The sequence below is a fragment of the Phacochoerus africanus genome, chromosome 7 (genome assembly GCF_016906955.1).
Source record: "Phacochoerus africanus isolate WHEZ1 chromosome 7, ROS_Pafr_v1, whole genome shotgun sequence".
Lineage (NCBI taxonomy): Eukaryota > Metazoa > Chordata > Mammalia > Artiodactyla > Suidae > Phacochoerus > Phacochoerus africanus.
This window is the reverse complement of record NC_062550.1, coordinates 25,278,776-25,306,670: the sequence shown is the minus strand read 5'-3', so window position 1 is coordinate 25,306,670 and position 27,895 is coordinate 25,278,776. Positions and strand designations below refer to the sequence as shown.

Here is a 27,895-nt window from a genome sequence, read left to right as displayed (position 1 = left end):
GCGCAGCAGCAAAATAAGCCACGGCAGTGACCCAAGCCGCAGCAGTGATGACGCTGGATCCTTAACCCTCTGTGTTGCAAAGAAATTCCTATATCTCAATTAAAAAAAAATAATATGGGGGAAAAAATGTAATTGTAATGTATACATGTAAGGATAACCTGACCCCCTTGCTGTACAGTGGGAAAAAAAAATAATAATAATAAAGGAGTTCCTACTGTGCCACAGTGGGTTAAAAGACGCAGTGTGTTAGGTCACAGTAGGGCTCAGATTCAATCCCTGGCTGGGGAACTTCCATATACCACAGACTCAACCATTAAAAAACAGAAGAACAAAAAAAGTAAAGAAAAAAAAAAAACCCACAAACACCTGACTGTGACAGTGTAAACTAAGTATGAAAGTGTTAAGGAGAACTAATGAAAGGGAAAGAAACTGCTAAGCAGGGAAGACTTCCTAGAAGAGGTAAATTTTCAGTAATACAGTGAATTTTATTTTCAAAATGGTGAAAATTCAAGAAATTTAAAGGTATGAAGTGGTAGGTAAGATTTTCTCTCCTTCCTTATTCTCTGTTCCCCAGTTTCTCTCCCCAGGAAAGAGCCCTCATACCAGTGTTGTGTGTATCTTTTCAGGGGGAATCAAGATATTTTTTGGGGGGGATCTTTTTAGGCTGCTCTGGTCACACATGGAAGTTCCCAGGCTAGGGGTCAAATCAGAGCTGTAGCTGCCACCTATACCACAGCCACAGCAACTCGGGATCCAAGCCACATCTATGAACTACACCACAGCTCATGGCAGTGCTGGATCCCTGACCCACTGAACGAGGTCAGGGATCAAACCTGCATTCTCATGGATCCTAGTTGGGTTCGTCACCACTGAGCCACGACAGGAACTCTGATTTTTTAATTATTATTATTATTATTATTAGATATTGAAGGTGCGAGTTCCTGTTTTGTCTCAGCAGATTAAGAGCCCAACTAGTATCCCTGAGGACAAGGGCTCAATCCCCGGCCTTGCTCAGTGGGTCTGGGATCCAGCATTGCCATGAGCTGTGGTGTAGGTCGCAGATGTGGCTTAAATCCTGCGTTACTGTGGCATAGGCCGGCAGCTGCAGCTCCAATTCAACCATCTAACCTGGAAACTTCCATATGCCACAAAAAAAAAAAAAAAAAGAAAAAGAAAAAGATACTGAAGGTGATGAGGAGCCTAGCTTGTTAGAGATATTTGTTTATTTTTTTCTTTTTTTGCTTTTCAGGGCCTCAGCTGTGGCATATAGAGGTTCCCAGGCTAGGGGTCCAATCAGAGCTACAGCTGCAAGCCTACACCACAGCCATAGGAACACAGGATCTGAGCTGTGTCTGTGACCTACACTACAGCTCACAGCAACGCCAGATCTAACCCACTGACTGAGGCCAGGGATCGAACCAGCAACCTCGTGGTTACTAGTCGGATTCGTTTGCACTGTGCCACAACGGGAACTCCAGCAATATTTCTGCCTTGATAGGAGGCCAACAAGATACACTTCTTTCTAAAAGTGTTCCTTTCTTAAACACATGATTTGCTGACCTCTAAACAGGACACTGTTTAATTAATGTATTTATTTATTTGACTGGGCCTATAGCATGCCAAAGTTCCAAGGCCAGGGATTCAACCCAGGCTACAGGAGCGATCCGAGCTACAAGCAGTGACAACCTGCTTAATCCACTAAGCCATCAGGGAACTCCCTACCTTTCATAAATCATATCCGTTCTTCAATATCCACTTTTCTTCTTCCCTCTTTTTCCCTTTCTGGGAAAGGATAACCTCCATCCAAATCTTGTCTGATTGGCAGCTCTCTGGTCTCTTTCATGGAAGAGGGGAAGCACCTCATCCCTTTTCTGGGGAGAAACCATCGAGCCTTTTATTTATTTTAATTTTTTATTATAGTTGATTTACAATATTCTGTCAATTTATGCTGTACAGCAAAGTGACCCAGTCATTCCATTGAGCCTTTTAAAGTGTAGCCACCCTACCACCTTAACCTGGCAATGAGCAATTAGAGAATTGAAAAGGCCCCTTCTGTTGCTCTTGGAGGCCGTCTTCGGCTGCCAGCTGTCCTAGACTCTTTGTGGGGTTTTCTGTGGCTGAAAGTCCTCGGTTTTATTTCTCTGCCATTTGGGCAGTTTTGCTTTCCTTTCTACTCAATTCTTGTCAACGCCGGTGGAGATACGCACCTTCCCTCCCTCTGGGGCCATTGCCATACGTAATCCCCCGATCTCTACACCCCTGCCTCACCAAGCCTGTGTGTGTGTTTGGGGGGGGGGGAATGGATTTTGAGGTGTGTAATCCTGGGACCGGAGGAGTTTGCTCCAGCGGAGGCATTGTGGGCTCGGTGAGATCTGGCCAGCCTTTTGGTCCTCAGGTTGCAAGGTACTGCAGCAGGGCCAAGGCCAGAATTGCCGCTGGAGTTTCGCAGTGAATCCTTCGGGTCTCCAGACTGGAGCCAAGGGCACTGCGCTCCGGGCCTGGGGGAATCGGGGACCCGGAGCGCGAGGTCGGGGGCGCCGGGGCTGCTCAGGCAGCCAGGGCGGGGCGGAGGGCGACGCGGACCCAGGCTGCCTGCGCGGCAAGTGCTCTGCGGCCGGACCCAGGACGGCCGCCAGGGAGCGCTGCGGGCTCCCGCTCGCCCGCCCCCCCGGTAGGCGGGGCCGCGCTCTCCCCGCAGCCGCCGCCGCAACCGCCGCCTGGGCCGCCCCGTGTCCCCGGTGGAGCCGCCGCCGCCGCCGCCGGGAGCTCGATGCGGACGGAGCCCGGGCCGGGCCATGGGGATCCTCAGCATCACGGACCAGGTCAGCCCTCCTGCCCTTACTCGCTTCCTCCTTCCAGGGCCCGGCGCCGCCGCCACGCGAGCCCGGGGATGTGCGGCCTAGGTTGGGCCCGAGCCCGGGGCTCCCGCCCCGCCCCATGCCGCGGTCCCCTCAGCCAAGCCGGTGTCCTTGGGGGCCTGGCGACCGGCGGAGACGCCGTGGGAGCTCCCTGCAGCCTGGACCCCGGAGCAGAGCCCCTCCAGCGACGCCCCCCCTAAAACCGGGTGTCCCCCGCCCCCCTCCCCGGTTCCGCTCCGGCCCGCTCCCTGAACGCCGGTTCTCCCTGCAGCCGCCCCTGGTCCAGGCCATCTTTAGCCGAGATGTGGAGGAAGTGCGTTCCCTCCTCTCGCAGAAGGAGAACATCAATGTGCTGGTGAGTTGGGATCAGGGAGGATGACGAACCGGTAATCTCGGCCCTGGTGTTCTGGACCCCTCCCCACTAATGGGGCGGCTCCGTGTCTCCTCGGCTCGCGTGAGGCCGCAGCTCTTTCCACCCTGAGACGGGAGACTGCTCTACATTTGGGGATGGAGAGCAGGTCAGGCTTGGAGCACAGACTAGTGGGGCTGAGGATGCCCAGAAACGGTGTTCTCTTCTGAACCACCCGTGTCTGCAGCGCCCCCACCCTCCTGGAAGAAGGAGATTGCTTCGCCGGCCCCTGGCCCAGACCCCTTCACTCCACCCTCCCTAGGTGCTTGCTTTGACCTAGGATCGGGATTCACGAGGCTGTAGAGCCTATGGGAAAAGGTTGTGGGGAAAAGCTTGGAGCACTAAGACGGGCTGAGGTCCTGGATAGTTCCACCCCCACAGCCGCTCCTCTTTTCTGCCTTCCCAGGACCAAGAGAGGCGAACCCCACTGCATGCTGCTGCCTACGTAGGCGATGTCCCCATCCTCCAGTTGCTACTGATGTCAGGTGAACAGTGGAGAGCTGGAAGGTGTGGCACCTAGGGAGGGAATCTGAGGGAGGAGCCCTTTTTTTTCCCGTATCCAAGGATTGTCCTCTGGTGCTTGGTCCAGGCAAGGTTCCTTCTCCATCCAGATTCCCTGGCCTGATTACTGGCTTCCTTCCCCACCTGCTCTCCACCTCCCACCAGAAGAGCAAATTATATCCCCACAGGTGCTAATGTCAACGCTAAGGACACACTGTGGCTGACCCCTCTTCATCGTGCTGCTGCCTCCCGAAATGAGGTACTCGTCTCCCTCTTCCTTTCACCCTTCCAAAGAGGATGAGTTGATTAAAAGTGGAAGATAAGGGTTGGCGCTTCTCCGGTCCTCTGGCCTACAAGCTGGTCTACCCCCAGATGGGGAGGAGACCAGACCTTGGCCCCTCCCTCCTACCCCTAGAACTGGCTGGTAAGGGGGGTGCTGAGTGTTGCCAGCTGATGTGACGTCAAGGGAGAGCTTAGCACTGGGCTGTCAGACTGCAGGGGGCCCTGCTGCCAGGCCTGAGTGACTCATCCCTCCCTGGGGGGCCACCTTGGAGTCCGATCCCCCTCTGGGCACTGAGATTTCTTCCTTGTGATGGAAGGGTGGGGGTGGTGTTCTGTTGCTTCCTCAACAGAATAAAAGTTGGCAGCTCAGGGATCAAACATATTTCATCCGTTGGGTCCCTCAACCCTGAAGAGTGGGAAAAGGAGACCTTCCTCTTGGTTTGGCAGTCACTTCCCTGGCTCCAGCCACCAGGGGGAGGGACTGAGGCCAGTGGGAATGGGGGTGGTGTGTGACTAGGAGGGGCATTTTAGCCTTGAGTTATGGAGAGGAACCAGTATCTGTTTGCTTACCTAGGTAATGGAATTGATTTTGATGTCTACGGAAGGGCTGACGGGGTGGGGGCTGCTGTTGAGGGCATTAAAGTAGCAGGAATATATTCCTAGAAGTGATGGGGGATTGAGATCCTCTATGTGTAGATTTGCTTGGTAGTGGCTGTATATGTGTAGGTGGTGATTTTCAGGATCTAGGTTGGGGAATGGTACCAGGTAGCTTGAGGAAGAGGTCCATATTTTCCTCAGCAAGGTAGGGAAGATTTTAAGCTCTAAGAAGATCCAAAAGATGGGAAATAGATGTTGAGAGACTAGGTATGTTGGAAAAACAAAAAGAGACTCTGTGCTCAGGGTGTGGGGAGATGGGACCATAGGTACTGTGCTGACCTGTTTGTCCCTCTGTCTTCTCTCTTATCTCTACCCCTCCACAGAAGGTGCTGGGACTGCTGCTGGCACATTCAGCAGATGTGAATGCCCGGGACAAGCTGTGGCAGACACCATTGCATGTGGCTGCTGCCAACCGGGCCACCAAGTGTGCTGAGGCTCTGGCACCCCTATTGAGCAGCCTCAACGTGGCTGACAGGAGCGGGCGCAGTGCCCTGCACCACGCAGTGCACAGTGGGCATTTGGAGGTGAGGGCCTCTCCAGTGCACTCCCAGCCTCATGCCTTTTTCCTTTCCTTCCTGCTCACCTTACCCTGCTTCTGAGCCTTCAGGCCTGGGGAGGAGCAGCCCAGATGATATAAACACTTCAGCTTAAGCACCCAATGAATGATTGGGTTAGATTGAAATTCTTTGGAGTTCCTATGGTGGTATAGCAGAAACGAATCCGACTAGAAACCATGAGGTTGCAGGTTCGATCTCTGGCCTTGCTCAGTGGGTTAAGGACCCGGTGTTGCCGTGAGCTATGGTGTAGGTCGCAGACATGGCTCGAATTTGGCATTGCTATGGCTGTGGTATAGGCTGGCAGCTGTAGCTCCGATTGGATCCCTAGCCTGGGAACCTTCATATGCCTTGGGTGCAGCCCTAAAAAGAAAAAAGGCGAAAAAAAAAAAAAGAAATTCTTGACTTGAACCTTGGGAGGGTGATAAAGTCTCTGAAATTGCCTGGAAAATGTTTGCATACGTGCCTTTTTTCTGAAGTGAGAATCCATGTCTTTAAGTACATTTTGAAGACTTTTCAAAAGAGTTTAAGAACCACCTGAAGAGACTCCCTTGAGTTTACCTCAAACTTCCAAATCTATCTGGGATCTCCTTAGTGCCTGCTTCTCTGTTCCCTCTAGTGCTCCAGATTGTTCTGCCCAAGAACAGAGACATTAGGCTGCCTCAGCCTTTTCTGGTGCTGAGGGCTCTGCTCTTAGATACATTGAGCACATGAACCTGGCTCTGAACAGGTATCTTTCATGTCCTGATACAGACGGTGAACTTGCTCCTCAATAAGGGAGCCAGCCTGAATGTCTGTGACAAAAAGGAGCGGCAGCCTCTGCACTGGGCAGCTTTTCTAGGTGAGATAAGAATCATGGGGAGGGAGTTCCCATTCTGGCTCAGTGGTAATGAACTGGTATCCATGAGGACAAGGGTTTAATCCCTGGCCCTGCTCAGTGGGTTAAGGATCAGATGTTGCCATGAGCTGTGGTTGCAGACTCAGTTCAGATCTGGTGTTGCTGTGGCTGTGGTGTAAGCTGGCAGCTGCAGCTCTGATTTGACCCCTAGCCTGAGAACTTCCATATGCCACACGTGTGTCCCTAAAAAGAAAAAAAAAAAAAGAAGGATCATGGGGAGTTCCCTGGTGGCTCAGTGGCTTAAGGATCCAGTATTGTCACTGTTGTGTCTCAGGTCACTACTATGCTCAGGTTCAATCCCTGGCCTGGAAATTTCTACATGCCGCAGGTGCAGCTAAAACAAAAACAGCAGTGAGAACAACAGCAGCAAGAATCATGAGAAGAGTAGAAATTTGACTTTTTTGGTTTCTAGGACAGAGATGGGGCAGAGGGGTGGGGTTGCAGCCTTTTCAGAGAGAAGTGCTCTGAGCTTTAGAGTTTACCCTCCACCTCCTTGAGAGCATCCTCTCTCTTCCCAGGGCATTTGGAGGTCCTGAAACTGCTGGTGGCACGGGGAGCAGACCTTGGCTGCAAGGACCGCAAGGGCTATGGGCTGCTTCATACAGCTGCTGCCAGCGGCCAGATTGAAGTGGTGAAGTACCTGCTCCGGATGGGGGCTGAGGTCAGGGTGCTGAGCACAGGGGCTGGGGGCTAAGGGCAGGGAGCTGGAAGTCGGAGTCTGAGGGGGATAGGAAGGTGCTGATGTTGCTGGTGCATTTTGGGGAGGTCAGAGGATGTGGTAAGAAGGTCCGAATAAGGCTTCTTTTTTTTTTTTTTTTTTTTCCCACTGTACAGCAAGGGGGTCAGGTTATCCTTACATGTATACATTACAATTACATTTTTCCCCCACGAATAAGGCTTCTTTTAAGCACCAGGGCCCTCAGCCTTTAGGTCAGGAATCTGAGGGGTCTGAGGCAGTCGTTGGATTTCTGGGATGCTGTGCTGGCTTCCACTTTGTTTAAACTGATACCTCCCTTACCCCTTTCCTGTCCCCCCTGGAAATCCAGATTGATGAGCCCAACGCTTTTGGAAACACAGCTTTGCACATCGCCTGCTACCTGGGCCAGGATGCGGTGGCTATTGAGCTGGTGAATGCAGGAGCCAATGTCAACCAGCCGAATGACAAGGGCTTCACACCACTGCATGTGGCTGCAGTCTCCACCAATGGCGCGCTCTGCTTGGAGCTGTTGGTCAATAACGGGGCTGATGTCAACTACCAGGTGCCTGAAGGGATGAGTCTGAGACCCGTGGGCATTGGAACCTGGCTCTGGGGGTGCTGACCGTAGTATCTTCCCCTCTGGATAACTTTCTGGGGAATGTTTCACTTGCATCCTGGGTTGATCAGACCTTCCCAGGGGCCCAGAAGAAGGTGGACGGAAGATGTCTATATGATCACTCTGTCCTCAGAGAGGTGTCCTCTGGAAGGGGAAACAGGGCACTCTCTATGCTTAGAACTAGGAAAAAAAAAAAAATGCCGTTTTTCCACAGAGCAAAGAAGGGAAGAGTCCCCTGCACATGGCTGCCATCCATGGCCGTTTCACCCGCTCCCAGATCCTCATCCAGAATGGTATGGACTTGGGAGACTTTGTGCTCTCTTCTCTTACCTGCTCAGAGAACACTTCCCTAGGAACTCCTCTTCTTCCTTTCTACCTCCAACCCCACCTTCCAGTCAAAAGCCAAGCACCTGTAGAAATGGTCTTGCTCTGCCTGCCCAGCTCCCTCGGGCCTACAAACAAGATAACATGTGTAGAAGGCTTAGCCTGGCCCCTGGCATGTGCCAAGCTCTCAGATGGCAGCTAATCAGTGTGAGTGGTCCGAAGACTGAAGTGTGAGTGTGTGGGTGTGTGTCTCCCTTTCAGGCAGCGAGATTGATTGTGCCGACAAATTTGGGAACACGCCACTGCACGTGGCCGCTCGCTACGGACACGAGCTGCTCATCAGCACCCTCATGACCAATGGCGCGGATACTGCCCGGTGAGTCCGGGCCCCTGATCCCACTCCTAGGCTGTCTCAGATGTGAACAGTCTGCTCACATCAAACCTGGGGGCACAAAGAGGCTTCCAAAGGGAAGCTTGCTATTGCCTAGGCTGGCAGTAGGCCACCAGGAACGGGTCTGCAGGTGGCCCCTCCTTGACCCAAGGACTGAGTCCCTCAACTTCTCCCCAGGCGCGGCATCCACGACATGTTCCCCCTGCACTTAGCTGTTCTCTTTGGATTCTCTGACTGTTGTCGTAAGCTTCTTTCCTCAGGTATGCGCTGACAGGTGTAGGGGTTGGGCAGGTGGGCAGGGAACAGAGACCTTTCCCTGCTCTGCCCAGCACCCTCAGACGGGGTCCATGGCTGCTCTGGCCCTGCAGGTCAGCTGTACAGCATTGTGTCCTCACTCAGCAACGAGCACGTGCTTTCAGCTGGGTTTGACATCAATACACCTGACAACCTTGGCCGCACCTGTCTTCATGCTGCTGCTTCTGGAGGGTGAGTTCTCTTCTCTGCCAGACCTTGAGAAGTGGCTGGGCCCCTCCTTCTGTCCTGCCCAGAGCACCCCCCTTCTCACAGTGAGAGCAGTTGCAGCAGAAAGGACTGTCTAGTTCATCCTCCCTCAGTCCCTCCCTCCCTCCCTCCCTGGGGAGAAGCCTGTGGCTTCCCCTTGAGATGCTCTTTCTCTCCTTAACCTGCGTTCTCCTTCCTTTTAGGAATGTTGAATGTCTTAATTTGCTGTTGAGCAGTGGAGCTGACTTGAGGAGGAGAGACAAATTTGGAAGGTGTGTCACTGTGCACCACTGCACACACACAGGGAGCGTCTGACTAGAGACAAGCGATGGCGGGTGGGGTGGGGTGATGGAGACTAAGTGAGCAGAGTATTACAAAGCAGTTTTTGGCTGCACATCTGCTTGCGTTTGGATCGGCCCCTGATTCTTTGACCCACCCTCCTCCACATCTCTCCAGGACGCCACTGCACTATGCAGCCGCCAACGGCAGCTACCAGTGCGCCGTGACGCTGGTCACTGCTGGGGCAGGTGTCAACGAGGCTGACTGCAAAGGCTGCTCTCCCCTCCACTATGCTGCTGCCTCTGACACCTACAGGAGGTGAGGCATCCACTTTGTCCTTCTGAGCCCCACTCCCCTCCCAGAGCACCCCCAGACTTCTTTACTCTCCTCCCCCAGGGCGGAGCCCCACTCATCTTCCAGCCACGATGCTGAAGAGGACGAGCCACTGAAGGAGTCCCGCCGGAAGGAGGCCTTCTTGTGAGTAGCTGAAGAGTCTCCCTGGGGTGCGATTCCTCAGCAGTGCCCACTCTGATCCCATTATTCTCCCACCACCACCCTGCTGCTGCTGGGCACCCTGCGTTTGGTCCTGGACCAAGCACTGTGGGTACAGACCAAAGCAGGAGACATGGTTCCTTCCCTCAAGGAATGGATGTTCTTCCTGAGGGGATCAGAAAAGCTGAACACACAAATTCATTTGTTTATTCCACAAGCAGTAATTGAGTATTTACTTACTAGGTCCAAGTACTATGCTAGGTAGTAAGGATAAAAGGTAAATTACCTCAAATTTCTGCCCTTTGAAAGCTAATAATCTATTGAAAAATAAAAACGAAAGGGACACTCATACGTTCTTGCGTAGATGTTAACAATGGGGGAGACTCAATGAGGAACCTGTGGGAACTCCATTATCCTCACAATTTTTCTGTAAATCTAAACTGTTACAAAAGTTTTGTTAAAAAAAAAGAAAGAGAGTTCCCTTCATGGCTCAGTGGGTTAATTAATCCAACTAGGATCCGTGAGGACACGAGTTCGATCCCTGGCCTCGCTCAATGGGTTGAGGATCCGTCGTTGCTGTGAGCTGTGGTGTAGGTCACAGATGTGGCTCAGATCTGGTGTTGCTATGGCTGTGGGGTAGGCCAGTGGCTACAGCTCCAATTAGACCCCTAGCCTGGGAACATCCACATGCCACTGGTGAAGAAGAGGTGTTCCCAAGGTGGTATAGTGGGTTAAGGATCTGGTGTTGCCACAGCTGTGGTGTAGGTCAGAGCTGCAGCTTGGATTCGATGCCTGGCCCAGGAACTTCCATATGTTGCGGGTGCAGCCATAAATTAAAAAAATAGAAAAAAAAGAAAATGAGATTTAAAATATAAGAGTCTAAGAGGCTCAACTCTGACCTTTGGCAAGTAATTTAACCTCTCCATGCCTCAGTTTCCTCAACCATAGCAGGGATAAGAATAGTATCTACCTCATAGGATCATTATGAGGATGAAATGAATTAATACATATGAAGCGGAGAGTTCCTGTTGTGGCTCAGTGGGTTATGTACCCAACTAGTATCCATGAGGATGCAGGTTCGATCCCTGGGCTCACTTAGTGGGTTAAGGATCCTCCGTTGCCGAAAGCTGCAATGTAGGTAGCAGACATGGCTTGAATCTGGCATTGTTGTGCCTGTGGCATAGGATCTTAGCCTGGGAACTTCCATATGCCGCAGGTGTGGCCCTAAAAAGCCAAAAAAAAAAAAAAAGAAACCCCAAAAAAAACAACACACGAAGTGCTTAAACAGTGCTTGACACATAGTACATGCTAAATACTATATTAATATTACTGCTAGTACAACTACTACTAGGCTGTGAGAGTGGTGCCAAGAGGGTAGAGGGGAGGAGGTGCCTGGGAAGACTGGGGAAGGCCCTCCCAGAGGAGAGGATGCTGGGAGTGGGTTTGAGATGAGTAGGACTTTTCCAGATGGGCTGGGAGGAGAAGGCAGGGGTCAGCATTCCTGGAGGTCAGGGGAGAGCAGGTTAAAAATAATCATTGTGCTCCAGGTTCTCTAGGAGAGTGAAGGATAGAGAAGGGCATTGAAGCCAGAGTAGCTCAGGGCAGACCTGGAGGTGGTGGGTGTGGAGCTGGGGTCAAACGGACCTGAGTTAGCCTACCAAGAGGGGTGGGCGCTGGAGGAGTTCCCTTGTGGCGCAGCAGGTTAACGATCCAGTGTTGTCACCTCAGCGGCTTGGGTTGCTGTTGTGCGTGTTTGATCCCTACCTGGGAGCTTCCACATGCCAGGTGTGGCCAAAAAAAAAAGAGCCGGTAACCGGTGGTGGGAGTTGGCCCTGGAAGGCCTGGAGGGACTCCTTTGCCCTGTCCTCTGCCCCTCCCAAACTGTGCCCTCCCTGGCTGGGCCTGTCCCTGTCCCTGCCTCACAGTCTACTTCTGTCCCCAGCTGTTTGGAGTTCTTACTGGATAATGGTGCAGACCCCTCCCTGCGGGACAGGCAGGGCTACACAGCCGTGCACTATGCAGCCGCCTACGGCAACAGACAGAACCTTGAACTGGTACATGTGGGACCTTGCCTTGGGAAGGGGAGCAGGGCAGACAGTCAGTCCAGCTTTGGGTTTATGGATTCGCAGCACCGAGGGGCAGTTGAATCAAATGTGGTCTCCAGGTCCGGGGGCTTCGAGGATTGCCGTGGGTGGGGTCAGGGGTAATATCTTAGGAGTACCCAGAACCTCAGCACCTACTGTTCTGTCCATTGCAGCTCTTAGAAATGTCCTTTAACTGCCTGGAGGATGTGGAGAGCACCATTCCAGTCAGCCCTTTGCACTTAGCTGTGAGTCCCGGGTCTTTTCCCCTTGCCTTCCTTGTCCCTACCAGCCCCAGGTATAGGCACTTGTGAATCCGTCCTTGCTTCTGCCTTCTTGTGGGGATGTGGTGAGCAGGCAGTGGTCTGGAGAGGGGCCTGAGGAGCTCATGGGGGTGCCTGCTGCCTGGCGTCTCCCCCGTGGGCCCCAAGAGCAGAGTGTGGGCCATGTCTCAAGCTGTATCCAATGGTCGCCTGCACCCCTCCAGGCCTACAACGGTCACTGTGAAGCCCTGAAGACACTGGCTGAGACGCTGGTGAATCTGGATGTAAGGGACCACAAGGGCCGGACCGCGCTCTTCCTGGCCACTGAGCGAGGCTCTACTGAGTGTGTGGAGGTGCTCACAGCCCATGGCGCCTCTGCCCTCATCAAGGAGCGCAAGCGCAAGTGGACACCCCTGCACGCTGCTGGTGAGTGCGCCCTTTGGGCTGCTCCCTCTCCTTGCCACTCCATGCGTCCTCCCAGATTGGTCCCAGATCCCTCCTGAGCGGACTGTGTGGGAGGGGAGTAGGACAAGGAGGATAGACACTGCAAGTCTCCTATCGCCCAAGGTTTCTCGCTGCCTCAGGTCTTTGCATAACCTCCATCCAGGAGTCATTTACGCTTAGCACAGCCTCCTCCCCCTGACCATGCCCCGACACAGGCCCCCTTTTCTCCTAGCTGCCTCTGGCCACACTGATTCCCTGCACTTGCTGATCGACAGTGGGGAACGAGCTGACATCACGGATGTCATGGATGCCTATGGACAGTGAGTGTGGGCCAGGGGTGCGATGCGGGGTTCCCATCCCTGCCAGGCCCTCACCTCTCCTCCTGCCCCCTCTATAGGACCCCACTGATGCTGGCCATCATGAATGGCCACGTGGACTGTGTACATCTGCTGCTAGAGAAAGGATCCACAGCTGATGCTGCTGACCTCCGGGGCCGCACTGCCCTCCACCGTGGGGTGAGTGAGCTCCTGGGTGGGGTCACTCACAGAAGGGCCTGGACCTGGGAGCGCAGGACCCACCAATAGTAGGATATCAGATTGTCGAGCAGGTAGGCCAGGATCTTGTGCCCTGGGTCTTAGTGGGCCTTACAGTGTTTTCTCCCAGATGAGTATCTGACATCCCCATTGATCTCCCCGATTTCCTTGCTCTGTAATCACATACAGCCACCTGCTCACTGCCCAGACTTGGCCCCACGGTACCTGGCTGGCCCTGTCCCATTGGGTAATGATGCCACTACCTCAGTCCTTCTCCACCGTCACCTGGCCTAAAGCTGCCTCCTCATCCCTCAAGATTTTTTGATTACTTAGTCTCCCACTGCCGAGGGCCAGGATTAACTGTTGCCATCCTGATTGTCTCTTGGCATAGAGTCAGGAAAAGAAATGCTGCTCCCTAACACTTAGAATCATTGTGTTTTTTTGTTTGCTTTGCTTTTTTGCCTTTTTAGGGCCAAACCCATGGCATATGGAATTTCCCAGGCTAGGGGTTGAATCAGAGCTGTAGCTGCTGGTCTACACCACAGCCACAGCTATGCCAGATCCAAGCCGTGTCTGCAAACTAAAATGCGGCTTAGGCAACGCAAGATCCTTAACCCACTGAGCAATGCCAGGGATCAAACCCGCAGCCTCATGGATACTAGTTGGGTTTGTTACCACTGAGCCTCAATGGGAACTCCTAGAATCATTGTTGTAAAGATGAGGATTGGAGCCCTGGAAGTAGTTGGGTTTTTTTGTTTTTTTTGTTTTGTTTTGTTTTTGTTTTTGCTTTTTAGGGCCACACTTACGGCATATGGAAGTTCCCAGGCTAGGGGTTGAGTTGGAGCTACAGCTTCCGGCCTATGCCACAGCCATAGCAACACAGGATGCGAGCTACCCCACAGCTCACGGCAACGCCAGATCCTGAGCAAGGGCAGGGATCGAACCCGCAACCTCATGGTTCCTAGTCAGATTTTGTTTCTGCTGTGCCATGATGGGAACTCCCTTATTTAATTTTTTTATTATAGTTGATTTACAGTGTTCTGTCAATTTCTACTGTACAGCAAAGTGACCCAGTTATACATATATGTGTGTGTGTGTGTGTGTGTGTGTGTGTTCTTTTTCTCATATTATGTTCCATTCTGTTCCATCACAAGTGATTGGATGTAGTTCCCTGTGCTGTACAGCAGGATGGAAGTGATTTTTACTTCTAGGCCAGCCCCAGTGACTGGCAGTTGAAAAAGGAGTGGCTTCTCCCCCCTCCTCACACCCTCGTGTCACCCACAGGCAGTGACTGGCTGTGAGGACTGCCTGGCTGCCCTGCTGGACCATGATGCATTTGTGCTGTGCCGAGACTTCAAGGGCCGCACACCCATTCACCTGGCCTCAGCCTGTGGCCACACTGCAGTACTGAGGACCCTGCTACAGGCTGCCCTCTCCACAGACCCCCTGGATGCGGGGGTGGATTACAGCGGATACTCGCCCATGCACTGGGCCTCGTACACTGGTGTGGTTCTGGGGCCTTTGGAGGCACAGCCGTGTGTGAGGGGTGTGTGGGAAGGTGGATAAGGATGAGTGGATTGGGGAGGGACCTGGGTTGCCCTGGATCTGGAAGTGGGATGGATGGGAAAGACGGGACAGGACAGATGTAGGGAACCTCGTTGTCGTTTCTCTCCATCACCACTCTTCCTTCCTCATACCCAGGACATGAAGATTGTCTGGAGTTGTTACTTGAACACAGCCCGTTTTCATACCTGGAAGGAAACCCCTTCACTCCTTTGCACTGTGCAGTGTAAGTCCCTTCCTAGGCCTCAGCCCTGCTTGAGGGTCTGTGACCAGGGCTTACCACAAGCAGTCTGTTTACCCTGCCCTTCCTTCTGCCCCTTCCTCTTCCCCCAGAATTAATAACCAGGACAGCACCACAGAGATGCTGCTGGGAGCTCTGGGTGCCAAGATTGTGAACAGCCGAGATGCCAAAGGACGGTGAGTGGCAGGAGGCTTGGGGAGAAGCTGCTGTCCCCTCTGGCTTCCTCTTTCTGCTCAGGAGAAAGGGCCTCTCCTGTCTGTTTGACTCCATCCTGACCCCCTTGCTGTAGGACCCCCCTTCACGCCGCTGCCTTCGCGGACAACGTCTCTGGGCTCCGGATGCTGCTGCAGCATCAAGCCGAGGTGAACGCCACTGACCACACTGGCCACACTGCGCTCATGACGGCGGCTGAGAACGGGCAGACCGCTGCTGTGGGTGTGTAGGGGCCATGTGTGGAAGGGCGGTGCTCCCCTGGGTTTTCAAGGGATGGGTCAGCCCTGCCTTGGGGTTCAGGAAGCAGGAGGCATGTCTGGATGTTTCACCTTCTGCGGATGGGATGCAGAGTGTGTGCGGATAGGACGGTGGAGAGCCAGGGTGGCGCTGCTCTGGAGGGGCGCGTCAGTCCCCTCTGCCCCCTTCCTTTTGTAGAATTTCTGCTGTATCGAGGGAAGGCAGACCTAACTGTGCTGGATGAGAACAAGAACACTGCCCTCCATCTGGCCTGTAGCAAGGTACTGCTGCCTGCGGGACTGGTGGCGGCTGTGTGAGGGGCATGGCTTGATGGGGGGCTGGGGCTGGTGATTGGAGAGAGGGCTTCAGCAGAAGTCAGGGTTGTTCAGCCTGTGTGACTAGTGGGGTAGCTCCTTGTGCCCCTGCCACCCCCTCAGTTCCTACTGCCATGCTTCCACTTCCCAAGCCCCCACTCTCTGTCCCTCTCCTTCAGGGCCATGAGAAATGTGCCCTCATGATCCTGGCAGAAACCCAAGACCTTGGCCTTATCAATGCTACCAACAGTGCGCTGCAGATGTGAGTGCCCGGGGAAGGGGGCTCCTGGTGGGGGGGAGGGGGGGCACAGGTGGGTGAGGAAGTCACTGCTCACGTTCCTGGGGCTCACAGTCTTGGCTCAGCAGCCTTGCTGTTCTGGCTGGGCGTGGAAGGGCAGGTTGCCATCCCCCTGACTTCATACTCCTTCTTTTTCCTTTCTTCCAAGGCCACTACACATTGCTGCCCGGAATGGTCTAGCTTCTGTGGTGCAGGCCCTTCTGAGTCGAGGGGCCACAGTGCTGGCTGTGGATGAAGAAGGTGGGTGGGGTCTGGAGCCCCTGCCTCTCTCGGGTTTAGGGTCAGGCAGGGACATTCTTCAGGAGGTGACTTCCTCTTTTTCTTTTTTTCTTTTCTTTTGAGGGCCGCATCCATGGCATGTGAAAGTTCCCAGGTTAAGGGGATGAATGGGAGCTGCAGCCACCGGCCTATGCCAGAGCCACAGCAATACCAGATTCGAGCTGTATCTGCGGCCTATACCACAGCTCACGGCAACACCGGATCCTTAACCCACTGAGCCAGCCAGAGATCGAACCCAAGTCCTCATGGATGCTAGTCGGGTTCGTTGACAGCTGAGCCACTATGGGAACGCCCCACAAGGTGGCTTCTTAACCTTGTTGGTTATAAACTGGATTTTCTTCCCAAGGGAACTGACTCTTCAAAACAGGGACCTAACACCAAAATGCTGAAGTCTCTAAGGGGAGTCTGATAGAACCAGGTGGAGCCGGCAGGGTCCTCAGGAAGGCCTTGCGCACACCACGGCCTCCCAGCTGCCTGTCCCCTAGGCTCTGCCCTTTACCCCATCCTTGGAGAGTCTGCCTGGCAGCCTCCCTGGGCCCTTAATAGCCCTTGAATTCTGACCACACTGGGTGCCTGCCTGCCTTGGCTCCCCTCTGCAGATAAGAGAGCTCAGGCCCCAAGGAGCCCGTGGATGGGATCCCAGAATACAGGGCCCTGGGGCTCAGTTCTCCCCTTTGCCCTGCAGGTCACACCCCGGCATTGGCCTGCGCCCCAAACAAAGATGTGGCAGACTGCCTGGCCTTGATCCTTTCCACCATGAAGCCTTTCCCACCCAAGGACGCTGTCAGTCCTTTCAGCTTCAGCCTGCTCAAGAACTGCGGCATTGCAGCAGCCAAGACGGTGGGTGGCTGCGGCGCCCTGCCCCATGGGGCCTCCTGCCCCTACAGCCAGGAGCGGCATGGCGCCATTGGGTTAGATGGCTGCTACTCCGAGTAGCCCCCTCCAGTGTCCCTCCCCCTGCCGGTGGCTTGATATCTTATTCTATTTATTTAGAAAAAGTCTATACATTTAGGGCACTTTAAAGGAGAACACGACTGGGTTGGGGGGTGGAGGGGGGAAAAAGCACTGGGGAGCAGCTGCTTACCCCTTTGCCATACCATCCTGGCCTGGCAGGGGTCTGGGACTGACAGGGAGCACCCCAGGCCCTTGGTACCCCCAGGGCAACCCCTTCTGCCAAGTGTCCCAGAATGATTGCTCAATGCCTGGCTGCCCTCTCTCTTATCCCCTCTCTCAGTTTCCCTTTTCTGCTGCCAGCCCCCCTGACTCTCCCCTCTGACTCTCCTGTCTGTCCCCTGCCCCTGCCCCTGCCAGGCAGACCCCCTCCTCTTCTTCCATACCCATCACTGCCTCCCTGCTCGGCCGGCCCCTCCATCCCCGCAGCAGTGAGAAGCCTTAATTTCTGGTACTGTGTGAGCACTCTGGGGGTGTCCCCCTCCCCCTTCAGGGGCAGCTAGCGGACGAGGGGGGAGGGTTTTTAGCACTGGGGCCTGGAGCTTTTCCCCCACTTCTGTATCCCATCACCCCTAAAGTTCAAATGCAAAACACTTGAAGCAGCAACTACTGTACCTGGGCCCCAATCCTGCACTCTCCCCGGCTCCTCATATGCAAATCAAGGGCTGGTTCTGCCCCCACAGCCTGCCCCACCCTGCTGCCCTCCCCGTCCTGGCCTGGCCCCCTGACCACGCACTTTAACCTTGCTTCTTTCTTTTAACTTCTTTTGGGAGGGCGGAGCCTGTGGCCATCCCCTCTCGGCTCTCCTCTCCCTTCACTTTGAGGCTTGTCATGAATTTTTAAGTAAGCATTTTATCCTTTAGGGGAAGAAAAATTAATTTCCTGCCCATTTCAAAACCACAGCCCTAGTATGTCCTCTCTGTGTCAGGCATGTGTTTGCATGTATGTGGAGGGAGGGGCTGTGTTCCTCCTCCTGTGCCCCCCTGAGCCCACAGTTCTTCTGTGCCCCCTTCTGCCTCCACCTTCTGTTATGTCCAAGAGTGCCCACCGCCCCCAGTCACTCCTGATCTGAAGCCAAAGATGGTGGGAGGGGCAGGGCAGACTAGGGACCGTGGCTACTCCGGGACCCAGGCTTCCCCTCCGAGGTGAGGATGAAGTTCTGATCTGGGGAGCGATGAGTAGATGCTGAGGCTTGGTTCCTGCCTTCCCAGCAGCTGGGAGAGAAGGGATTGAGCTCGGGGCCCGCACTGAGAAGATTCGCAAAAGTTGCACCCCACAAGCCAAACTAGGCCGGAGTGAGGAGGGGGCAGTTTTCTCTCTAAATGTAGCATTGAATTTGGCCCTGGTCCCTTCAGACGCCCTGTCCATCCATCTCCTAGCTAAGCCTCCTGGACAGTTAGACCCACTCCCGTAGCCCAGTTTTCCCTTCCTCACACTCAATACCTCAGCCAGGGGCCAAGACACAGAACTTGAATAGAGGTCGTGCCCCCGTCACCCCCACAGTGCATCCTTGCCCGGTTTGGCTGCCATCAGTATTGTCCCCTGAGAACTGGACAGGCTTCGTTTACACAGTACGGGGCCTCCCCCTGGGGGGGGTCCCTCAGTCTCCTCTCCCCACCCACGCCCGCTTTATTCATGCCCTTTTCAGTTGTGTCCCCTGCAAGCCTTGCCACCTTGCCGAGGGTAGCCTGAGGGGAGGGGGCATCCCAGGAACCCCTCCCTCCCTAACAGATACCCTTAACCATACCTCGTGCTGGTCCTCTGAAGCCTGGGGTGTTTGTCCAAGTCCTTGCTCTTTTGTCATGGTCCCCTTTTATCCCCTCTCTCTGTGTCTTGCTCCCCCCAACCCTCAGTTCCTAAACCATTTCAAAGCTTCCAAATGACCATTATTGGTAAGAAGGATTGTGCAGCTTTTAGTTTTTCGTTTTGTTTTCAAAGCCAAAGGGCCTTGCGACGCCCCTCTTTCCCACCTCCCTTCGTACCCTGTCCTCCCCTGTACGACAATCAATGTGACCTCTTAAGGGCTGCAGCCCCTACCCCCTACCCCCAGCCCTGCTGGTTCTGCAAAGCTTGCCCTTAACTTGAGTTCTCTCTCCTAAAAATCTCCCCGCTCCACCCCCTCCCTCTCATTTTGGTGCTGGGAATTAGGTGGCGGGGGTGGGGGGGCCGGAGGGACAGGGAGATGGATCCTCCAGAGAAGACTCTCGGGGTTTCAGTCGTGTTCTCCTTTATCAATGTTTGGTGATGACAGGAGGAATCTGAGTGTTTGTCAGGAGCCCCACTGCGTTGCTGGATGAGATTTCTGGCGGCTGCCGTGCGTTCCCTGCTGCGCCTTCAGCACACGTCAGCAGTGCTGGGGCAGCTGGGGGGGGCCTCCGTCCTCCTCATGTGGCCATGGGGAGGACTGGAGGAGAGCAGCCTCCTCTCCTTATGCCAAAGGAAACCCCACACCCCACCCTGGGCTCCCCAGCCCCTAGTGTTTTTTGAAGCATTTTGACCATTCTCATGGCCACTGCATATTTATTTTAATGTTTAAGTTTTTTGTTTTTTTTTTTTTTGAAACCTCTTTGACTTAAACGGGTGTGGAGAAATAAAACAGGCAGAATGCCCCCCAATCTCAAGGGGGTAGGGGGGGAGGAATCATCTCCTTCCCTTTGCCCTCCCTCTCCCCCTCCCCCTCTCCCCACCGCAGCTCTAAAGCACTTGCTTCAAGTAATAAGCACTTTTGAGAAAAGGCCTATTTTAAGCGAGGACCCTGGGAGCAGCCCCAGGTCCCAGCAAAGGAGACAGAGTGAGGGCTACATAGGAGACAGGGAAACAGATGTGTGAATCAGAGGGCGAGATGAAAAGAGCCAGTTTTTAGTTTCTGATTTTTGGGGAGATGTTTCTGATTGGGCGGTGGCTCTGGTAGTGTTGTGTACTATCCTTCAGAAAAACAAATGGCACAAACTGTGGGTCCCGGGAGGGGCCAGCAGACCCAGGTCACTGCCACTGTCCAGCTGAGACTGACGGGCCACCTCCCCCACCCCGTGGCCCCCTGAGCCATAGGACTGCTGAAAACCACTGAATGTACAGCCCGGGTTGGGGTGGGGAGCAGCCCCTGGGGGAGGGGGCTTCTCCTGTTGTTTGGTGCTGTGGGGGGTGGGAGAGATGAGACTGAGGGACTGCCACCCCACTTAGACATGTGTTCCTTGGGGTGGAGGGGCTGAGGAGGGCCTGCCTCCCTCTCCAACCCCAGCCATGGCCCCTCTTCCTTCCTCATCCCTATCCGTTTTGACTGTAAGTCCAGCTCACCTTTGCCTTCAATATGTAACCAAAGGAAAACTCAATACTGTTTCCACCGCTGTCTGCCCACCCGAGCACCTTCTTACTCCCCGGACCTAGAAGGGGAGAAGAGGTGGGGGGCAGGGCGGGGGGCCAGAGTGAACGGTTCTACAGCTGTAGCCCCCACACCTCCTCTGGGGTCGTGGAAGGGGTCCTGGGGGGAGGGCCCGTTGGGGCAGGCACGCTCGGGAGCTTGTGCACATGAGTGTGACTTCGTCTGAGTGACTCCGGTGACTGTTCTCCAGAGGGAGGCCCCTTCCTCCTCCCCTGTCCGCCATTTCTCACCCTCTCCCCACAGCCGGTGTTCATCCCCACCTCCCCTTCCCACCGCAAAGGAAAATAGCCTTACAGACCCTAGCCCAGAAACCCTCCTCCTGGGGCAAACCAATACGGGGCCCCAGCCCGCCTAGTTTGAACCCTACCTTTTGAGAAGGAGGGATAAGGAGCAAAGCAGCCCCTTCCCCTCTGTCATGGTGGCTCCAGCCCTCCGCGGCCTTGACCCAGGTTGGGCAAGGGCGGAGGTGAGGAATCTTTGAGGACCAAGCCCAGTGGCCTGGGAAGAGGGAGGTAGAGAGGGAAGGGTCTGATTTGGGGACCCCCTCCTCCCCACCCAACCCCTAGAGAAGCGACCAAATCCCAGAGCTGGGAGGAAGCTGGGGTGGGGAGGGTCTGCTCTATGAATTACTTGAAGGTACTGACTCCGAGGCTGCTGTTGCCCACTTAGGTGTGAGGGGGACGCTGTCACTGCATTTGGGGGGGCAGGGGGTGGTGGGTGACGAGAGGATCCGCCCTCGGTCCTCGCTCACTCCCACTAGGCCCCTTCCCTGGGGAGCTTGGCTTTGCCCCCAGGGAAGTGGGGCAAGCCTGCCCCTCCCACCTCCATCCCTCACTCTGGGCACCCTCTCCAATTGCACTAAAGTAGCTGTGTGCCAGTCTTACCCCCACACCAGGGTGGGGTCTCTGCTTCCAGTCCTTTCTCCCCACTGCCTCTGCTCCTGTCCCGGACAATCTCCTTGTTCCCCTGTATTCCTGGATAGCTCAGCTTTGTGTGTGTGTGTGTGTGTGTGTGTGTGTGTGTGTGTTTAGGGGGTGGGGGTGGGTCTGGTAGGGGTTTGGGACGGGCTAGAGGAAAGATGGCGGATGAGGCCTCCTACCCCCTTCCTCAACTCCAAGCCACAGAAGCCTGGGAGGGAGGGTGACTACTCTCGCTGCCGTGTGTCTTGCAGATGTGCCAAAATGGGGATGGGTGGGGGGGAGGGTGCCTGGCAGAGCAGCCCCCAGGGTGGCTCTCTCAAAGCAATACAGTTCCTCCTGCTTGGGGGACGGCAAGACAGGGGAGAGGGTTGGGTTGGGGACCTGGGGGTTCCCTGTGTACAGCTGTGTATATTCAGGGGTGTTCTCTGTCTGGTACCCGCTGTGGGCGTCTCTGTGTGTGTGAACCTCCCCTTCCCCTGCCCTGCATGACCTGTGATGCTGCAGACACCACCATCCTGTGTGCAGTGGTGTGCTGGGGGCAATGAGGGGCATGTCCCATGTCTTGTTGCACCCTCCACCCTGTGACCCATGTACTCGGTTGTAGGAAGTAAAGAGAACTGAGCACAATTCACTGGATTCTAGTTGAATCTTTCTCTAAGCAATGTTCCCCTTCCTGCCCTTCTTCCTGCCCTGGATCCACCTGTGGTGCTAGCGTTGGGGTCAGGGGGTGTTTAATGCTGGTGGGCAGCAATAAAGGGCAGACCTGCCCAGATGCCTGTATCCCAGGGTGCTGAGGGCAGCAGGAAAAAGTGGGGACCTCGGTGCATTTGTCCTGCCCCTCCCCTTCCTCCCTGGGCTAAAGCACAATGCTCTCCCCGCAGATCGATGCACCCCCACGCCCTCTAGGCCCCTCTTCCCATATCCTCCCCCTATCTGCTTCGAGCCTTCCTCCCGCCACATCCTGGTTTTCTATGCTGTTTTGGTGCAAGTACAACTGTCGTAGTCATGGCTTTGGGATGGGTTCTGTTTATTAAAATCCTATTGCTCCTACTGGCCCTGTGTCCCGCCTCCATTCCTATGGTTGGGGGGAAGGAAGGGCAACCTGGACGCCTTTCCGCTGGCCCCCATCAGCCATCAGAGACCAGAGGCCACAGCTGCTCCTCCAGCAGGGCTATGGTGACCATGAGGCCGCCCCCCAGCAGCAGCCCCAGCCCCTGCAGTAGCACACTGAGCGCAGGGAGGGGCTCAGGAGGATGCAGCAGGGCCGGTAGCTGAAAGAAAAGAACAATGTCAGGATCCTGGCCTTGTCTCTGCCTCTGAAACACAAGAGGGAGGGGTCAGAAACTCTCAGCAGCCACCCCTACCCCCTAACCTCTCCCACGCCCCTGTCTGTTTCTCAGATGCTTGCAGGCCTGTGGTCCAGCACCCTTCTGGGAGGTGACTGAAGGAGGCAAAGGGATTGAAAACTTCCCTCTCCTCCACACCCACCCCATTTCCCTTGGTTTCTCTGCACCACCCCACACCTCTCACCATGTCCACAAGGGCCACATAGAGGAAGACCCCGGCAGTGACCCCAAACACCCAGGGAGTGAGGGGGACAGGGCCCAAACTGAGCCCCACCCCCAGGGCTGCACCCCCCAGTCCCAGAAGGCCAGACACCAGGCTCAGCAGCAGCAGCCGCCGGAAGGGCAGCCCTGCCCCGAGCAGCATCGCGAAGTCACCTGTTGGGGGAGAGGACAGGGTAGGAGGGAATAAGCTGGGTCTGCCCCTCACCCCATGTCACCTGCCAGCTTCCAAGTTCCACCTCTTTGCAGGGGGGTCTCCTTTCTGGATTTCACCCCACCCCACTTCTGCCCTTCCTACCCAGTTCGTGGGGCAGCTCATGGCAGAAGACTGCTACGGTGGTGCTGAGGCCGCTGGAGAAGCCATCAGAGAAGGCAGCACCTGGGTGGGCAGGATCGGAAGTGGTCAGTGGGGGAAAAAGCTCTCCCCAGGGGCAGGGTCCTCCCATCCCCCTGCTTCCTGGTAATCCTCTCCCAGCCCCAGCCACTAACTCCTCGGACCTCACTTCCTCTGTCCCCTCCCCTCACACCTATCGCCAGTCCGTCAGTGAGGTTGTGCAGACCATCTCCCAGGAGAACCATCCATGTGATATTGGTGCCCCCGCTCCCCTGGTACCCGTGACTGTGGCCTTGGTGCCCTGGAGGGGCCGGGGCTGCTGGGGGCTGGTTGTCCTGTTCCCTCGGGCCCTGAGCCCCTGGCTCTGCAGGAAGGACAAGGGTGGTGTTGGCTACGAGTGAGAGCTGGGAGCCAGGAGCCTGCTCTTCATGTTCCCCTCTGGTCACCTGGAGGTGCCTGTAGGGGCTGAAGGGCCATCCCAGTGCTGTCCTCTGGGTCCAGGTTTGGAGATCTGAGATCCTTTCTTTTTTGCCGGCAGCATCTCTGAAATGGGAGGGTATCCCTCCTGGTGGAGGAGGCGGCAGAGCCAGGGGCTAAGGAGAGGCCAGGCTGCCAGCTGGGAAAATGAACTCCTGGTTCCACCTCTGGCACGTGGGGATGTTCTCTGGCCTCTGCTCTCTCCCCAAGGTAATACCTCCCCGTTTCTTGTTGACTTGAACTCGGGAAAGGAGGCCGTTTGGCCTGAAGTTCTGGGTCTGTGCGGAGGAGCCCCCAGCCCGCCCCCTGTTAGCTGTCGGGTCAGGCAAACATCACAGAACCAAGGGCATACTCGGCCCCTCGCCTCCTGGCTTGAGTGGCCAGCTCTCGGCTAGGACTATGGTCTCAGCAGGAAGAGGACAAAAGGATGTCACTCACTGGCCCGAGCCCTCGACGCCGCAAAAGCCCTAGCATGTTCTCCAGGACGAAGAGCAGGAAGAGACCACCAAGCACTGACAGTCCTGGTCCCAGGTCCTCCTCTGGCCGTGCGCCAGATCCACCGTGCTGCCCTCCTTGCGCCTGACAGAGAGGCAGTCAGGGATGACTCCGGAAGCCCCTGTGCCCGACAACATCCCCCTCCTGAGTGGGAGGTGGCATGCCTTCACTCCTATGCTCTACTAAGAAGGCAGCTGTGCGCTGAAGCTGGGGCGGGAACACATTGGCTCTCTGGAGGCTGTCTACCCCTGGGGCAGGGGGGCAAGGAAGGGGCTTAACATACATGTGGCAGTAGGTGTAGCAGTGCATCCCCACAAAGGGTGCCCACGGCCAGGGCACCCAGGAAGCCCAGCAGGGGCTGCAACAGACGAGGTCCCAGGAGCCGCAGCAAGAGCAGGGAGAGGGGAGCAGGAAGGCTGAGCAGCAGGACTGCCAGGGCACTGTGGACCAGGGCTGGGGAGAATCAGGGGTGGAAGTTAGGCAAGGCTGGAGGGAGGCCTTAGATGTGAGATGGGGCAGAGGTGTGCTGCAAGGGGAGGCAAGACCCCAGTGAACCCCTTTCCTCAGCTTGGGGCCCATGCCCTACAGGAATCCGGGGTCCCTACCACCCACTCTCACCCACTGACCAGATAGTAGATCCCCCGGAGGCGTTGGGGCTGGGGCCCGGATGCAGACACGGCTGTCAATCTGATACAGCAGGGCTGGACACAGCAGAGCAAACTGACGAGGGGTCAGAGGAGCAGCAGGGCTCAGGCCAAAATTGACCAGCAGCTGGGAGCCATTCAGACACTAGGAGAGTAGAATTGGAGGTCATACATTGGGAGTTGCTGAGAACCATGATTCCTTTAATGTCTGCTCTTTTGTTGCATGGACTCCTGGGTCTCTCTCAGGGTCCCCTTTGCTCACACTGGCTGGTGCATCAGGGACTGGGGGGGACAGTTAGGGGTAGTTGGTGTGTGTTAATTATGAGTGAATATTCAATCCAAGGCAAATATTCAGTTCAGTGCGAACTGGATGCTAATGAACATTGGCCCCATCTCCCTCCCTCCCAAGCCTCTGATATTTCCTTCATTTGGCGATGGAACCTGTTAGACAACTAGAGCCCTCCATTCCAGAATCTTAGAAAGGAAAAGAACCTAAAATGCCATCCAACCTTCCTCTCAATAGCCCTGTCATTTGTTCATCCAGCCTTGGCTTGAATGCTTCCTGTGATGGGGTGCTCACCCTCATCAGGCTCACTTCAGCGTTAGCTTTGGCTGCCCTCTGGTATACATGGAACAAGTTCGCTGACTTTCTGGATGAAGACAGACACCTATTCCCTGCAGGCCACCTCTCCAGATCACCAGCCCCAGATCCTCTCCCAGGCTGCTTCTCTGAATTCTTTGTTTTGCCGAGTGTGGTCCCGAAACCAAGCTCCAGCGTGGGGTGTGGATTATCTAATCTGGGCTCGGAAGAGACATATCTCACTATTGGAATAACATACCCTATGAGCACACCCGGATTATTTTGTTTTTGTTTTTGTTTTTTAGAGCTGCACCCACGGTAAATGGAGGTTTCCAGGCTAGGGGTCCAATTGGAGCTCCTACACCACAGCCACAGCAATGCTGAATCCGAGCCACGTCTGCAACCTACACCACAGCCCACGGCAACGCCAGATCCTTAACCACTGAGGGAGGCCAGGGATTGAACCTGAATCCTCATGGATCCTAGTAGGGTTTGTTAACCCCTGAGCCATGAAGGGAACTCCCTGGATTTTTTAAGTAATTCCCCCCACCCCCTACCCGCAGCATGCAGAAGTTCCTGGGTCAGGGATTGAACCCACACCACAGCAGTGACCTGAGCCATGGCAGTGACAACACTAGATCCTTAACCCACTGGGCCACAAGGGACTCCTTAAAGTAACTGTCTTAAACTACTGACTCTAAACATTTCAGGCCGTCTAAATCCCGTGGCTCCTTCCCCATCTCTAGAGATGATCAGACTCACATCCTCATTCAGATGGTCAGCTAGTGAATGGTCCAGCAGCAGAAGCCTGTGAAAGAGGCCCAGGCCTGAGGGGGCCGGCCCATGGGGTGGCGCTGGGGCCTCTGGCTCTTCCAGGTCACCCCACCCTGAGGGATCCAGAGGCAGCCCTGCCCAGACATCCACACTCAGCTCGGGGTCCTGTGGCCTAGAATGGATGGAAAAGCAAGTCACACTCCCTCGTGTTCTCTTAGAAAGTGACCCTGAAAGAATATAAGGAGTCAAGCTCTGAAAAGTCTGTAATTCCAGGAGTCTGATTTTAGGAAGCCAGAGCTAGGCAACCCGAGTCCGATCCAAGCATACAGAAGAGCTGGGGTGTGGCATTTTTGGGTGGTGGTGAGGGTTAGTACCTGTGGGTGATATTGTCTCCAGCTGGGGGTGTAGCCCGACCAGCGGGAGGCCCGTAGTGTCCCAGGCGAAGGGCTTGAACTCGGCCTAGTCCCAGGCTGTGAAGAAGCCGTGCCAGGCCCCCTGCAGTCAGCGTCCCGTTCTCCCCATAGAGGCCAAACAGCTGGGCCAGGTAATGGTTCTGCTCCTGCTCAGCAGGGCCCAGGTTGGGAGCAGAGCCTCCTACCCAGCCCAAGGCCACCCACACACAGAGGCCAGCCAGCAGATGACTCAATGGGGGCCCCATTATTGGGGGGACAGGGTTAGAGGCTCTGGTTCAGGCTTCTACTGCTCTCGGAGCATCCTGGGGAGAACAAGGAGGAAGGGCTGGGGCTCCAGGTCGGTCTGCTTCCGGCCAGGGGCACCCGCACTTCTCACACCCACACCCCCCCACCTTGCTCCAGCAGCAGCCCCTCTCCTCCTCCCCCATTTCCTCCACCCTCCTGCCAGCAGCCTCCTGTTTGCCAGTTCCTGGAGCACCTTCCCTGACCCAGAACACTCCCCTCACCTGATCCAGAGCAGACTCCACCAAACCCCACCCCTCAACCTTGCCCCACCTCTCTATCCCCCCCTCAATACCCAGAACCCCAATGGCAGTGTGAGAGGCAGCTCTCACCTCAGGTCCCCATCAGGCCTTGCTGTGGACACCGAGGTTCCTGAGTCAGGGAGGGGAGCTGGGCTCAGCCTCCTGCTGCCCAGGCAGATTGGAGGCCATGCCAGATAGAGGGCTGGGATGGACAAGTTCCCCCTTCCTAGCCCACCTGCCTGGGGGCGGGGTCAGGAGAGGGGATGGTGTGGGAAGGCACACATGAGAGAGGAGTTAATGGTTCACTGGTCTCTGGGGTGGGGTCAAAGGTCAGTCTCAGCCAGGGGCCCCTGAGTAGGGAGGGGCCACCCTCTGCCCCTGGAAAAGCCATATGGCTAAGGAGAACCTAGGCCCAGCTTTTCTTCTAAATAATTCACACACCCAAACCCAGTTGGTGCCAAGTTAGCCTTTCCCTTCATACATGCCCAGCCCACCTACCTCACATATGGCACCAGGCTCCATTCATCTCCAGCCCCCATCCCCACACTCCCTGGGGAAATTGGACCCAGGTGTCCCTAAGCTAGAGAGGAGGGTGAAGAAGCAGGTTAAGTGGCAACTCCAGGTACATGGGCAAGAAACTATTTAGCGCTTCCTCAGCCCAATAGAGTAAGAGCCAGAACTCTGGGAATCTATGACCAAGAAAGGGGACGCTCTGGTGGGAAGAGGAAAGAAGTACCTGGGCTCCCCTCAGATGTCCCACCTGGTATACGATTGAGGAGCACAGTCTGATGGGGGCGATTGGTCCAGGGGGTTGAGGCTGGCATTACCTGACAACAGGAAACAGGAAGGGAGCCCAGAGGAAGGGGACACAGCCTTCTCGGTTCCAGCAGTGGGGGGTAGGCAGGCAGGCGGAC

At 55.3% G+C, this 27,895-nt stretch overlaps 2 protein-coding genes across 2 annotated transcripts; one reads left to right on the top strand and one right to left on the bottom strand.

Annotated features, from left to right (window-relative positions):
- Positions 1-2,709: 2,709 nt before the first annotated feature.
- On the top strand, positions 2,710-22,228 carry ANKRD52 (ankyrin repeat domain 52). Its single transcript, XM_047786919.1, has 28 exons — positions 2,710-2,822; positions 3,130-3,213; positions 3,674-3,752; positions 3,957-4,027; positions 5,031-5,231; positions 6,015-6,102; positions 6,678-6,820; positions 7,206-7,418; positions 7,687-7,765; positions 8,058-8,172; positions 8,365-8,447; positions 8,556-8,673; positions 8,892-8,960; positions 9,145-9,285; positions 9,364-9,444; positions 11,402-11,513; positions 11,717-11,788; positions 12,028-12,229; positions 12,480-12,567; positions 12,645-12,762; positions 14,065-14,284; positions 14,482-14,569; positions 14,677-14,760; positions 14,874-15,019; positions 15,233-15,315; positions 15,528-15,610; positions 15,795-15,886; positions 16,611-22,228. The coding sequence occupies exons 1-28, from the start codon at positions 2,796-2,798 to the stop codon at positions 16,859-16,861; spliced, it is 3,231 nt and encodes a 1,076-aa protein (XP_047642875.1). The 5' UTR covers positions 2,710-2,795; the 3' UTR covers positions 16,862-22,228.
- SLC39A5 (solute carrier family 39 member 5) lies at positions 22,197-27,879 on the bottom strand. The gene is made up of 11 exons (XM_047786920.1): positions 27,809-27,879; positions 26,419-26,759; positions 26,033-26,216; positions 24,673-24,835; positions 24,330-24,499; positions 23,990-24,130; positions 23,521-23,617; positions 23,268-23,438; positions 23,039-23,119; positions 22,706-22,896; positions 22,197-22,446 (listed from the first exon to the last, which is right to left on the bottom strand). The coding sequence occupies exons 2-11, from the start codon at positions 26,700-26,702 to the stop codon at positions 22,303-22,305; spliced, it is 1,626 nt and encodes a 541-aa protein (XP_047642876.1). The 5' UTR covers positions 26,703-26,759; positions 27,809-27,879; the 3' UTR covers positions 22,197-22,302.
- Positions 27,880-27,895: the final 16 nt, after the last annotated feature.